Source organism: Mustela nivalis (genome assembly GCF_964662115.1).
Source record: "Mustela nivalis genome assembly, chromosome: 9".
NCBI lineage: Eukaryota > Metazoa > Chordata > Mammalia > Carnivora > Mustelidae > Mustela > Mustela nivalis.
Window position 1 is genome coordinate 32,580,576 of NC_139028.1, and position 14,882 is coordinate 32,595,457.

Genomic DNA, 14,882 nt, shown 5'->3' on the forward strand with positions numbered 1-14,882 from the left:
TAGTTTTCTTGACTTTGTAAAGCCATTATCTCCTAAAGTCAGACTTTAGGAAGTCCCGATCTAGTGTGGGACGCTCTGGTAAAGCTTCTTTAAGAAGTGGTATGTACTGGGACGCCTGAGTGGCTCAGTTTGTTAAGCGGCTGCCTAACAGTCCCTGCTTCTCCCTCTGCCTCTGCCTTCCACTCTGTCTGCCTGTGCTTGCTCTCACTTCTCTCTCTCTGACAAATAAATAAATAAAATCTTAAAAAAAAAAAAAAAAAGAAGTGGTATGTACGGATGGACCTGATGAGTAAACCGGACAAGGGAGGAAAGTGACAGGCCAGTGTTTCAGAGAACAATTTGGGACAGTTTGATGAATGATGGCAGTTCTCAGTTAATATTCATTCATAACCATATGCAGCCTTCTATTTCATACCTTCATTTAAAAATGAGTAAGATGGGGAGCCTGGCTGGCTCAGTCAGTAGAGCAAGCAACTCTTGATCTTGGGGTCATGAGTTTGAACCCCACACTGGACATAGAGATTATTTAAAAAATGAGAAAGGTTCTGATAGACATGGTGAAGATGATATACATGATACAAGTTATGCATAAGAGCTGAGTTTTTGAGTTCTACTACCTGTCAAGGAATACACAAATAAGACAGTCCCTTAAGTCAAGAATTCAGCCAGTTGAGGGAGACACATACTGAATAATGACAAGGCTTCTAAAGTAGTTGCTAATACACTTAAGTGTTGTTCTAAGCATTTTACATATAACTCATTTCTCATCCTATGTGATGAGGTAGATTTACAGGATAGTGTGATTGAGAAATGGTTTGGTGGAGCTAAACAAAATATGCTATGGGAACAGTCAGGAGGATCCCTAACCCCAAACTGGAGATGGATGGGAATAGCTGTTTGGACTGAGGGGTGGTTTCCTAGAGGAGGTGAAGCCTGACCTGTGTCTTGAAAATCTGACTCTAATCAGCCAGGCAAAGCAGGCTGGGGGCGGTGGAGGTGGGGTGGGGAATGGGGTAGGGGAAGAGAATCCAAGGGAGAGGGATGCAGGCTTGAAGTAGGGCAGTGGCCTGATTAGAAAGAGGACTATAGTAGTGATGCCTGAGATGGACTGGAGGCAGCTCACCTGCAGAGAGGGAAGAGCAGTTAGAAGGCTGTTTGTGTTATGAGACCAGAAACAACAAAGACTTGAACTAAGCTAGTGGCAGTAGGGATGGAAAGTGTCACCTGTACAGGTGGGAAAGATAACTCCAGTGGAGGTATTCACTAGGTAAGAGTACATAAAGAAAAAAATGGACCAGTCAACATCTTTAAAACAAGGTCATATGCAATTTTTTCACACTGTAAGAAAAGTTTACCTCTAATGCTCTTTTAAGAGTACTAGGTCCTGGCATAAAAGACATAAGAATACCCATCTGCATAACTGAATTCTTATTTCCCACCAGCATTACCCTCCTCTCAAGTGTCTCCCAGATGCTAGTGCTCAAAAAGAATCACAATGCTAGAACTGGCAGGAGAACAGTTCTGGCTTCTCTTCCAATCGCTGTGTCTGGGAGAGTTCACACAGATATAGGCTCTAATAATTGAAAGCCTCTAAGGCTCCAGGCCTTTCTAGCGGCCTGGAGATTTGAGTGCATCTAATGCTTTTTCTATAATGCATAGGCAGGACACCCACCACCTACATGGACCAGATTCGTTATTACTTTCCTTGCTTGTCTCAATGGGTTTCTGAACACCACTAAAGGTGCCGGCATTTTATTTTTAATAAATTCTACACCCAGGGTGGGACTCAAACTCTTAACCCTGAGGAGTCACATGCTCTATATTGAACCAGCCAGGCTCCCAAAGTGCTAGCATTTTATAAGCTGTAAAACATACTGAAATCTTTTTACTAATCTTGTAAGGTAGACTCATTTGCATTCAATAAAAAATTCTGTCCCTGGACAAAAGTTATTATGCACACAAATCCTATCATGAACTATTGATGCTTGGATGGCTAAAGGGAACATATCTGCTTTAGCCCCTAATTTAAAATGGTCCACAGGACAATGACATGGATGGAGCTAGAGTATTACGCTAAATGAAATAAGTCAGTCAGAGAAAGACAAATACCATGATTTAACTCCTACACGGAATTTAAGAAATGAAACAGATGAACATGGGGTGGGGGAAGAGAGGCAAACCTATAGAGAACACACTGAGGGTTGCTGGCAAGGACGTGGGCAGGGGTGGGTGGGTTAAATGGGTGAGGAGTGTGAAAGAGGGCACCTGTGATGAGCACTGAGGGTTTTATGTAAATGATGAACCACTAAATTCTACGCCTGAAACTAATATTATACCATATGTTAACTAATTTAAAGAAAAACTTGAAAGAGAAAAAAAATGGTCTACAGGAATTTCATTTGATATACATATTTTTTTAATGTTCTAAAGCAACTTTTCCAACAGAGGGTCTCTAGAAAGTAAGAGTCATTAGAGGCAATTTTTCTGAGGCTAGTCTTTTACTGGAGAGCGTGCTCAAATGTGCTGCTAAGCCTAACTGTTCAGGATTTCTGGTCAGAGAGACCCACTCATTCACTAAATGATCTCTCCAGCTGAAGGCAGTCAGCTGTGGGAAAACTTAGGCAAGAAGAGAAAGAAGGGTGTGGGATTTTGTGTGCAAGCCCTACAAAATAATGCCAACTCTGCCCAGAGCCTCTGCAATATCCACTTGCCAATCAGAGGTTAAGAAAACAACCAGCTTTCCCTTTGTCCCCAAGGGTGTTCAAACCCGAGTTCAAATTAGTTTGTTGATGAGGAATTTCTTTCTACATTGAATATGCCTATCTTAGTCAGTTTTCCATCTGTATAAAAGTTTACCCATATAGGGGCACCTGGGTGGCTCAGTGGGTTAAGCCTCTGCCTTCGGCTGTCATGATCCCAGGGTCTTGGGATCGAGCCCTATATCGGGCTCTCTGCTCAGCAGGGAGCCTACTTCCCCCTCTCTCTCTGCCTGCCTCTCTGCCTGCTTGTGATCTCTGTCAAATAAATAAATAAATAATCTTTTTAAAAAAGTTTACCCATATTAAAAAAATGAATTACACTAAACTTTGGGATTTGATATTCATGAGCAGTTTCTCCCACTTAAACTCATTGTTTGTTAGTTTAGTACTTAGAACAAACATTCTTGTTCAAAAGAGAATGCCCAAACTATTAATTTCAATTCTATCAGGTAAGAAGATACACATCTTTGGTTATTACATTTAGTATCATTCTCAAAACAGTTGTTCTGGTACGTAACTCATATGCAAATCAAACTGTAGGATATAGACAACCCTTAAACAATATAGGATTGAACTGTGTTAGTTCACTCGTATGATTTTTTTTTTGGATGAAGTACAGTAATGTAAATGTATTTTTTATGATTCTCAGTAACATCTTTTCTCTAACTTTACTGTAGGAATACAGTACATAATGCACATAACATTAAAAAATGTGGGGGGGGCACCTGGGTGACTCATTGGGTTAAGCCGCTGCCTTCGGCTCAGGTCATGATCCCAGGGTCCTGGGATCGAGCCCCATGTCAGGCTCTCTGCTCAGCGGGGAACCTGCTTCCTCCTCTCTCTCTGCCTGCCTCTCTGCCTACTTATAATCTCTATCTGTCAAATAAATAAATAAAATCTTTAAAATAAAATAAAATAAAATAAAAAATGTGGGGGCCCCTGGGAGGCTCAGTGAGTTGAGCCTGTGCCTTCAACTCAGGTCATGATCTCAGGGTCCTGGGATCGAGCCCTGCATTGGGCTCTCTGCTCAGTAGGGAGCCTGCTTCCCCCTCTCTTTCTGCCTGCTGCTCTACCTAGTCGTGATCTGTCAAATATATAAATAAAATCTTAAAAAAAATAAAAAATTTGTTAATTGGCTATGTTATCAGTTAAGACTTCAGTCAATGGCAGACTGTTAGTAAAGTTATTTGGGATTCAAAAGTTGTAAATGGGATTTTCAACTGTGTGGGGGTCGGCACCTCTAACCCCTCACATTGTTCAAGGGTCACCTGTAATTATTTTAATTTTTACATTCTACATTAATATATATCACCTGTGGCTGAGACTACTGAGAACCCAACCCAGGGGCTCCTGGGTGGCTCAGTTGGTTGAAGAGCCTGAGTCTGGACTTCACCTCAGGTCATGATCTCAGGGTTGTGAGATAGAGCCCTGCACAGGACTCCATGGTGGGTGGGTGTGGAGTCTGCTTAAAATTCTCTATCCTTGGGGAGCCTGGGTGGCTCAGTGGGTTAAAGCCTCTGCCTTCTGCTCAGGTCACGATCCTAGGGTCCTGGGATTGAGCCCCGAATTGGGCTCTCTGCTCAGCAGGGAGCCTGCTTCCTTTCCTCTCTCTCTGCCTGCTTCTCTGCCTACTTGTGATCTCTCTCTCTCTCTGTCAAATAAATAAATAAAATCTTAAAAAAAAAAAAAAAGAAAAGAAAAGAACCTAAGAGAAGATGATTTGTTTCCCCCCTCCCCGCCAAATTCTCTATCCTTCTCTTAAAAAAAAAAAAAACAAAAAACCAGGGTGTAATGAAAAGAAAATACGTCTTAAAATTTACCACTCACAAGGAAAAGACAATGCTTCTTAAAATTTACCCTCTTTCTCTCTGAACTTAATTCTAAAGTGCCTAGTAAGCTTGGGATCAATGAAACAATTTTTCTTTGCTGGTTACTCACTCTATATAGACCAGTTATCATTGAAAGCCACATCGAGGGGCGTCTGGGTGGCTCAGTTGGTTGAGCGACTGCCTTCGGCTCGGGTCATCCCAGGGTCCTGGGATCGAGCCCCATGTCGGGCTCTCTGCTCAGCGGGGAGCCTGCTTCCCTTCCTCTCTCTGTCTGCCTCTCTGTCTACTTGTAATCTCTGTCTGTCAAATAAATAAATTCTTAAAAAAAAAAAAAAGCCACATCGAGATGAATCTAAATCTAGAAAGCCCTTTCTTTAGGCTCTCTCAAAGGTTTACTACCTATGCAATGAGCTGTCTTCCCCCACTCCCAACCCAAGTACTGGTTTTCTACTTTCTGGTTGTAAGGTATTACTGAAATGTTACTAACACGTCTCTCAACAATAAAGTACAACTTCAGAAAAGATTCAGAAACACTTCTAAAGGTGCAACCCACACTTTAAGAAGTAGCCTTGCACAAGAACGTGCTTCAACAGCTCTAAGATCTGAGGAGCTTCTCTAACTAGCTTCCTTTTTATCTCTTTCAATCCACAGTGCTTGTGGAATCGGTGCACTTTCAGCTCTTTTCTTCCTGGCATGTACCATCTAATGTAAGAATCTCTGGTCTGTGTGCACTCAGTGGATGCTTATTTAAGTAATGCGTTATTCTGATAACTTTCTCATCCACTTCTCAACCAGCACCACCAGTTTCTTCCTTCCAGCCAACAATAAAAAACAACAGCAGGAAGTTTTACTCCATAAAGCATTAATAAGATATTTTAATGAGAAAAAAAATCTTAGTATTATGTTTCTATTCAAAGACACTCAAAACTAGTTTTTCCCTGCCCATCCCTTCTAACTGCAACTTTGTGACCATGTAATAAAGGCCAGTTTAAAGATTTTTTTAAAAAAGTTTAAACCTTTTTTAAAAAGATTAAACAACCAGGCTAGCAAAAAGGTACTCAATACATACTTTCCTTATATCAAACAAGCTAATATTTCAGTACAATGTAACTATACAGAATATATACAATACACATATGTTCACAAAGCAAACACTATAGGCTCAGAACAGATTTGAAAAAACATGATATTCACATTGATTACAATAACTCTAAAAATGATTGTTAACGTTGAAACGGCACTTAGTTTACAAAAAAGTCACAAAAATATATATATATGTATATATATATATATATATATATGAAGTCACCAAGAACTATGGTTCCTGTAAAATACTAATAGCCAGATACTAGTATAAAATGTGAAGTTCTGACATTGTATACATTTTTTAGGAAATAAAACAAAATCCAAAACCATTTTCATTATTGTTGAAAGTCAAACATGCCAAGTAACTTAGCTATGGCCACTGACACCAAGTAAAGCCATATTTAAATGAGATGACAACTGGATACAAAGCTGGTGAGCTGGGGACTGGCAGTTAAGGGAGTTGTACTGGTTTTAGGAGAGGCTAGAAGACATAAAAACACCCATCCATATACTTTTAATTCACATTTCTGCCCCAGCATTACCCTCCCCCAACGGTTTCATAAAACGCCAGTGACCAAAAAGAATCATAATGCTACAAGGTAAAAAAAAGTTTCCCCCAGACTTCTTGATGCTGGCCTATAGGAAAATATTAAGCATGCATTGGCTAAACAAAGCAGTCAGTCACCCATCTGGAAAACTGTGATGCGCAGTTTCCTCCCAGGCTGGTTGTACTAGAAAGTACTCCAGTTTTTAAATGGAGCCAGATTTGTATGTTAGCTCTGTAAATTATTGAGCTACTATAGCAGCAAATATGAAATTACAGAAACAAAACCACAATTTCATTTAAAAATTCATTTCTGTGACATCAAAACAATTTTTTCCTTCATATCTGTCTCCTGTAACCAGACATCAATTTTTTCTATCACTGAAGTATGGTCAATTTCAATTTCAATCTTTCTCATTATGCTGCTGTGGAAAAAGACAAGTCCTAATCCTGGAAAATTTTAATTTACTCTTAAAAATGAGAATACAGGAATTTCAAAGTAAAAAAAAAAAGTCTGTTCTAAAAGGATCTCACAAATATATATATTTAAATATTAAAATAGGCTACCTAGGATTTTTATAAAATGGCTTTTGAAAAGATAGTAGAGGCACAAAGAAGCCATACACTATCTTCCAATTGGACATAAGGTGCCACAAGGGTGCCCTATAAAGAGGCAGGCAATCGCTATCTGATGCAACAGGAGGCACCAGTAACAACAGAAAAATCAAATATATTATTGGGACTTGGATCAAAACCAAATTTCGCTCTATTAAGGGCTGTTTTTTTTTTTTTCTTTTTATCTTGAAATATATGCATTAGAAGACATCACTTTGTATAAGGAAGAAAATAAATACAGTTTATGATCTTACTCCTTCCAAATACCTGGTGGCATTCATTTCAGGCACCTGAAAGATGAAAAGCAGTGCAACTTTCAGTAATTTAATGGACTACTCTCAGTATGAGAGACCTTACATAGCATCTATCAACTTGAAAATTAAATTGATAACTGAAATAAAGCAAAGCTTTTAGAGAAAACACATTTATAATCTAATCATAGAAAAGGTTCTTTCTAGAAAACAGATGTTTCTAGGAACTGCATGAAAGGCTTCCCACCTCTAAATGAACACAGCTTCCACTAATGCCATTGGAAACATGTGTTAAAGGGAGTTGACTGGCTCCTCTTAAAGCAGGGAAGATTTATCCTTCCTTAGGAGGTGATGTACTTTGGTAACCTGAACATACAATTACAGGATGATTTTTTAGCTTGTTTAACTGGATTACGAAATCTGGATATAGTTAGACCAGCATTTGGAAAACAAGGATAATGTAATAAAAGTCATGACACTAGCCCCTCAAACAATCAAGCAGCGATTTTGTCAATAAATCATCACAACTGAATCCAGGGCTTTAAGCTTACTTAGCAAAATTAGTCAATTTAAAATAGAAAGGCAATAATCAAAGAATTAGATTTTATAAACCAGGCACTTCAAACTGAAATTAAAATTTTTAAAGTTAAAAACATTTTTTAAAAAAAGTTTCTGTTTTCAGTCAATGGTCTCAACTTTTAAATTCTTTGTAAACTATTATGTACACAGGAACCTTGGTACTAGTTGTAACTGGCATGGGGCCTGCACAGAGGAAGTTTGCTTAAAGTAGCACGAGCACTTTAAGGCAGTTTTGTATTTTGGATACCGCCAAACTGAGAGTCCATAACACTGCCTGACATCTCTGCAGAGACTACCTGTAAAGACCTGGAACTGTTTTTTTCTGTCATAAAAATATAATCACTACAATGTAGTGGATATATCTAACTGTATTAGTTTAGTATGAGGTTAAAAAAAAAAAAAGTACAACTAGGATGTCACTAAGAGTCTATATCCCATAATCTGATATAAGCTTAACTCCTCCATTAATAAAATTTCAGCCTTTATAATCGAAGAATAAAATATCCACAAAATGTCTGTTCCTTAGTTGAACCTGGAAATTCATTCAATTCCACTTCATTGTTTAATCTTAACCATTATTGCTTTTGGCAAATTCAGCTTGCTAAGGGCTTTCCAAATAAAAACAGCCTATATCACCACAAGTAAAATGACATTAAAAAAGTGGGTATAAGCAAAATAAAAAATAAGTTTAAATTTTGAGATTTTAGCTTAAAGCTAAAGGAGTATGCTTAGCTATAAATATTCCTCATAGATGTGTTTACTATAATAGAACTCTCCCCAATTTTGTGCCACTGCTTAAGAAAAATCTAGTTTCTATACACTTTTCTTCCAGTTACTTTTAAAATCTGTATATATTATAAATAAAGCATCTTATGTCAATAACTTATAGTGAAAATCATATTTATTACCTTTTAACAACTTTGGGTTGCTTCCAAATGCAAACTTTACCAGTCACTCCCCTTGCCATTAATATTAATATCTAGAAAACTATTCTCCCTCACTTGGATGTAAATTTCAGAGTTATAGCTTCACATTTTACAGATGAGTGAAAATAGGATAAGTGCCACATGAAAGCTTCTAATTCTCTTCGTCAATTCAACAAATCTCAAACTCCTTTCTGTTAAGATATTACAATTTCAGGACTTGATTCATCAAGCAATAACAATGATTTTCTCCATGTGGTACAGTACAGAGTTGCTATTACCTTATAATTTTTTTTTAGGGACTACAAAACTAAGAGACTAAAGATCTGAGAATCTTCAAAATAAAAGCCGCTAACCAAGATAACTGGCCTCTATCTAGACTGAATACAAAAATAAAACAGAAGATCAAATAAAAGACTGAAAGAGTTAATACAGCTTCCAAAGGTTCCCAGGGACTCATTTATACAACGGGGAGAGTCTGGCTCAGTAGTCAGAAGGTAACAGAGCTACCAATGATACTGCATTAGATATGCTGACTAGTCCATTCCATTTGAAAAAATATTTTAACAAAACACGTTTTTCTGTTTTTAAAAATCAAAGGGCATGTGTCATATCATGGATCCAAATTACTTAACCCAGAATGGTTGCTGAAAGGCTAAAATATAAGACTGAATGAGGCTATTTAAACATTTTAGTACACTTTGTCTCACTGAAATCGAGAACTTTAAAAACTGGCAGTGTAACTTAATGTGCAACTAATTAAGATGATTACTTGAAATTCCAAGTAAGAGAAATTCATTTAAATGTATTTGTGGATGATAATCTCCATCTGTATCCATTTCTAAAAACTTCACATAACCCCCCCAGTATTAATCCTTTTGTTTCTGAATTATTACAATCACGGTCACGCTAGACGCCTCCTTGTTAGAACACACCCTTAAAAATGGAAAGAACGACTGTAGGAGCTGTAACATCCAGTATCACAGCGAGCATCTTTACTCATTTCTAAAGTGTATCATCTATTTGGTAGCATAAAAATGTAAAATAATTGCTTTTCTTGTATAAAATACTCGTTTTTTAAAAAGGCAATTTATCCTGCATCCTAAAATTTAAGCCCTTTAAATATCAGAAAGTTACCCTCTTGGGCCCTAACAAAGATAGCTATACTTAAGTATTCTATACTGGAATTTTTTGTTTAGTTTCACTGGCAATCCCTAATGGATGGGATAATGTAACTAGCTTTCATCTCTTTGCAATCTTTTTCATATATTCTGGTAAAAATTATACATTCGGGTATCCCTCTCTGATGAATTTTAAATAAACCTAAATAACACTATATACAATTATACCTTGCGGCTTAGTTTCCTAAAACAGATCCATAAGCTAAAAATCCTTAAGCTGTCTATCAAGAAAAATGTAGAGCTTCAGTGAAAGAAAAAAAAGGCTTTTGTTTATATCACTTTATGTTAAATACTAGTTAGCTACCTGTATTGATAAGATTTGGGGAATAAACAAACCAAGTACACATTTTCATAATATATTCAAATTTTTCATTAAACTTGAAAAGCTGTGCAATCCGTAATTACCAATGAAAATCTAAAGTTTCCATTTGGGAAAGAAGAGCCAGTAGTGGTAATCCTACATTTCTGAGAATACAGACCACTTTTGAGCTGCCAAAATTGTGGGCTCTTTTAATGTAGAGTTCTCAGAATAGGGGACGTGTTTTAACACTTTCAACCATAAAAATCCCCGATTTTGTTTTTTTTTTTAACCCTATTTCTTTCTGTTTTTTCTTCCTTCCTTCTTTTCACACCCTTAAAAAAAAAATAACTCTTAGAACTGAAGGCAACAATGATTCCTGGCCATAATTTTACCTAGTTTTTATTTTGCCAATGTAAGATTTTAAAATTAACTCCAAGGCTTATCCATTGGTAGGCATAACAATTTTCAAGAATATGTAGGACATTAAAAATAAAAATTCCTGACCTTTCTAGCTGAGACACAGCGGTACTGTTACAAATTAAGTATCTCAGTCTGTTGCAAAAAATGTAATTCAACCCTACTAGTAAAGAAGCATAAACGGTGGAAGCCCATCATAATTTGAGTATGTTGTTCTTCCTGAAGGTAATATACCTGTGTTTGGGAGCAAAGGGGGAAAAAATGTTCAAGATGGAGATAAGGAGTCAAAAACAAGTTCAAGACAGCAGAATCAAGAAAAAGAATGTTACCTGAAAAAAAAATCTTCAATGCATTTACTTTCCCTTCCTTTACATTTGTGGGAGGAAAATCAATCAGAGAATTAGCCAATTAAAAAAATGAAACAAGTAAAATCACTAGAACTTAAAAATTAATTTTATTATTAAGGTCTAGCACCTGGACAAAATTCAGAACATGTATTTTGAATAAAAAACTGTATTTAGTTTCTTTTTCTAATTTAATCAGGTGTTCTTATAATTATTAAAGTTTGGGAATATACACAGAAAAAAGTTATTCAGAAGTTGTCTATGGACTCATGAATATTTAGGATCAAGGTCAGTGATGCTTTAATGGCACTAGATGAAAAGTATACTCCAGTCTAGAGTATCACATAAATTTCAACTATAAACAGGAAGTTTCATTTTTTTAGCAGCAAAAGAAGTGATATTAATTTAAGGTTTTAGTTTTAACGATTCTTTCCCCCCCAGATTAATGAGTCATAGATCATTAATTTAAAGCCTCTTCTTATCTTTTACATTATTGCTTACATTGTGTAAAACCTACACTAACCCTTTTAATGAACTTGGCAATGTCTAAAAATATTTTGGGAACAAAAAACAAAGTATCACTGACATAAGGAATTTTGTAAACAATCTTAATTGGGTTAAGAACGTAGCCTTAACAGAGAATTCTTTTATTTTGTCCAAATCAGCACAATAGAAACATCCCCAAGATTACATAAGCCTATATATAAAATATAGAATATCTCCAATATTTTTCCCTTATATGATATCATGCCAGTATATGCAAGAGGAAGTACTGTTCATGGGGCAAGAGAAAAATGATTTAGGCAATGACCTAATTAGCCAGGCACTAACATTCAGAGACCAGGTAAACAACAATTTTAGTCAGAAAAGCAGTATTAAAAGAGTTCCTATAAAGCTGAGATTTATGTATACTTCATTTCCCACTCCTGGTCATTTCATGCACAGCCTGACTATTCTCAATCATGGTTCTCCGACTTCATAGAAGAAAGATTATTTGGAGTGGTACTAAAAAAAGTTCAGGGACTGCCTCTCCCAAAACTATTATTTTTACCGTGAAAAATAATAGAAATGACAAAGAAATGAAAAAAAAAAGAGTACATTGGATTTCAGAAGCATTTACCCTAATAATTTTTAAGAAAGCTTACCGTAAATATTTCCAAAACCAACAGGCTTTACAAAATATTGTACAACATCTTGTGCATAAAGAGCAAATATCTACTCAGGCTACCTGTCAAATTATGTTTAGTAATTTGTTTCTGGTGTACCCTTTCATCTCAGGAAGGTCAACAATCATCTGAATTCTTCTTTACCTCATGATCTCATTAGCCCACTTTTAATAATGGAAGAAGAAACTGACAGAGGCCTTAAAGTCTACTGGTTCTCCTTAAGTCTCAGTTTCAATTATGTTTCAACATCATGTTAGTGTGCACTTACAGAAGCAATCTCTCAGTCACGAAAAATAAAACGTCAGTTGTGGGGCTTACAAAGTAAAAAGGGAAATTCTTTCCTAAACTCTTTTTTGTTTAAAAAATTAAATTAAATTTAAAAGTACAAGACCAAGCACAGGCACTTTCCAAAAACCAAAAATGAAGCCAAACCATGAAATTATTCAATGGTTATAGAAGACAGCTCTGATTTTGGGGGGTCATCTCTGGTTGCCTCAGTACAAGCACTGGTCTTTGGCTGCTCTGGCATTTCTTCCTCTTTTTCTGCCAGCCCACCAAGAGACCCCAAGGGGAAAGTGCTTTCACAATTCTGGGTTGAGGAGACCTGCGAAATTACAGGCATTTGAACAGAGGAGTTGCTTTCAAAACTGTGTTCTCCAAGATCATACTGAACAAGGGTCTCTTCTTGCTCCTGGTTTAAGTAGTCCGGTACTAGGAAATCACTAGATAAGAGGCAAAGGATGAAAGAGGGAGTTAATTTTCAAACCAGTAATAAATTAGCCACAATAAAAAGACCTGATTTGTAAAACAAGATTGGGATTTTTCATTTCTCTAATTGTTGATTGGTTATAATTCAGGATGTTCAATTTCTAAACTAAATATGAACCAATAGTATCCATTAGAACCAAAGTACATCAATTCTCTCTACCACCAATAGATAAGATTATCACCTCCACTGTCATTTTAGACACCTAAACAGACTTTCTTGTTCTATGTAGAAGAGTTTCCGTATACAAACAAATGTAATTCGCATGCTCACTTAAGCAAAGATCATGTGAGTAACTTCTGCTTAACCTTTCTTGGATTATATACTAATTAAGAGGTATATCAACTTAGCTTTTTAAGTCCTTGAGCATAAAAGGCATTATATTTGAAAATGTCATGAGACTGGTTATATATTAGTCCTCAGGAAGTGTTAATATTGAAAATATTTAATATTCTATTAGTAGAGTAATTAAGTATTTAATTTTTGAATATGGACAGTAAAATATACCCAAATTTTAACAACAGTGGGTATTATCCCTAAGTGGTTAGAACAGAAAATATTATAGTTTCTTATATTTTATACTTTCCTACATTTACTAAATTTTCTACTATATGCATTTTTTGGTAAAAGAATAAACATTATAAATCTTAGATGCTTTAATTAAATCTTTGTTAAGCTAAAAAAGCTCATTCTGCTAGGAATGTCAATAACTAATACATTTAAGAAGGATATTTTATAATTTGATTGTCCAGTATTAATAAAAAATTAAAATCTGTTCATCTGCAAAACAATTTAAAATGCCCTATGTTGTATTTTCTAAAGTCTTCAGGTGTTAGATAGAGGAATGGACAGTAGAGGGGCTCTGAATAGGGAAGATACAGGCAACAGGAGTGGTTAACTGAGACACTATTTTCGTTATGAACAAACAATGTTTGATAAGACATGTAGAATTTAGGTTTAGTGGGTGCCTGGGTGGCTCAGTGGGTTAAGCCGCTGCCTTCGGCTCCAGTCATGATCTCAGGGTCCTGGGATCGAGTCCCGCATCGGGCTCTCTGCTCGGCAGGGAGCCTGCTTCCTCCTCTCTCTCTCTGCCTGCCTCTCTGCCTACTTGTGATCTCTCTCTGTCAAGTAAATAAATAAAATCTTAAAAAAAAAAAAAAAAAAAAAAAAAAGAATTTAGTTTTAGTGATAGGACAACCAGACATTCAGACATGATTAAATAACATGAATGTCGGGTCTGGTGAGAAAAACAGAATTTATGTAGCAATAATTTAGAATTTATTAAAAAACAAGATTTAAAAAATAAAGATGATTTAAAATGTAAAGGTTTAGGAAGATTTCATTTGATAAAAAACAAAGGATTCCTACAGATGTGTATTTATGATAAAATATTAAAAAAAGATGACAGAATTTTATATCTAGAGACCTTAGAAATCATCTTTAAAGCTTACATTTTATCTTTCTCTATGTTTCAAGCTTCTTCATTTGTAAAGTGACACGTTCAATCATAACAGCAGTTAGTGGTAGAGGCAGAACTAGAACCTGATTTCCTTGGATACTCTATAAATCAGAAAGGAATTCTATTATAATGAATTATTAATATTAAAAGCATGGAGCTTTAAATTGAAAAAGAAAATTTGATCTAAAGAATCATATCCATCATAGTTGCTATTGAAGTTTCTTTCTTTATTGGTAAATATATGTTCCTTTATATAGAATTTTAAAAAATGAGAAGTGGTCAAAAATTTTATGACATCCAAAGAGTCTGAAGTAATTCAGTATCACTAAGATTATCCAACATGGTAAATTTTCCAGTATGGTCCATATTACTTTAACCCTATGTTATTGAAAAAACAAAAACACAAAAAACAAAACAAAAAGACAAAGCAAGAGGTAAGTAGTCTACTTCTGTAGGGAAAAATTTCCAATACCAACTAGAAAAATATTTATAATTGTATAAACTTAGAAGATTCAGCAAAATTTTATCAGATCATGGGATCAGAGTATGGACAGTGGGAATTTAAAGGAATGTGACTGATTAGCTGGCAACCTGATAAAAAACACAGCAGGCTGCCCTAAAAGCAGGAAAAGAGAGTTTAGTCAGCAGTTTTCCTGGTTCGT

General features: G+C 35.9%; 1 protein-coding gene across 6 annotated transcripts in view; it reads right to left on the reverse strand.

The window, feature by feature from the left end:
- Positions 1–5,433: 5,433 nt before the first annotated feature.
- The window catches only part of ZBTB44 (zinc finger and BTB domain containing 44), a 67,047-nt gene continuing 57,598 nt past the window's right edge, over positions 5,434–14,882 (reverse strand). For 4 of the 6 annotated variants that reach the window (XM_082683380.1, XM_082683379.1, XM_082683377.1 and 1 more), the window contains exon 6: positions 5,434–12,717. In XM_082683380.1, the coding sequence (XP_082539506.1) occupies positions 12,707–12,717 (11 nt within the window). In that variant the 3' untranslated portion in view covers positions 5,434–12,706. Of the gene's footprint in view, positions 12,718–14,212; positions 14,322–14,882 lie in introns of all 6 variants that reach the window. The other 2 variants (XR_014298829.1, XR_014298830.1) reach the window with 1 other exon arrangement.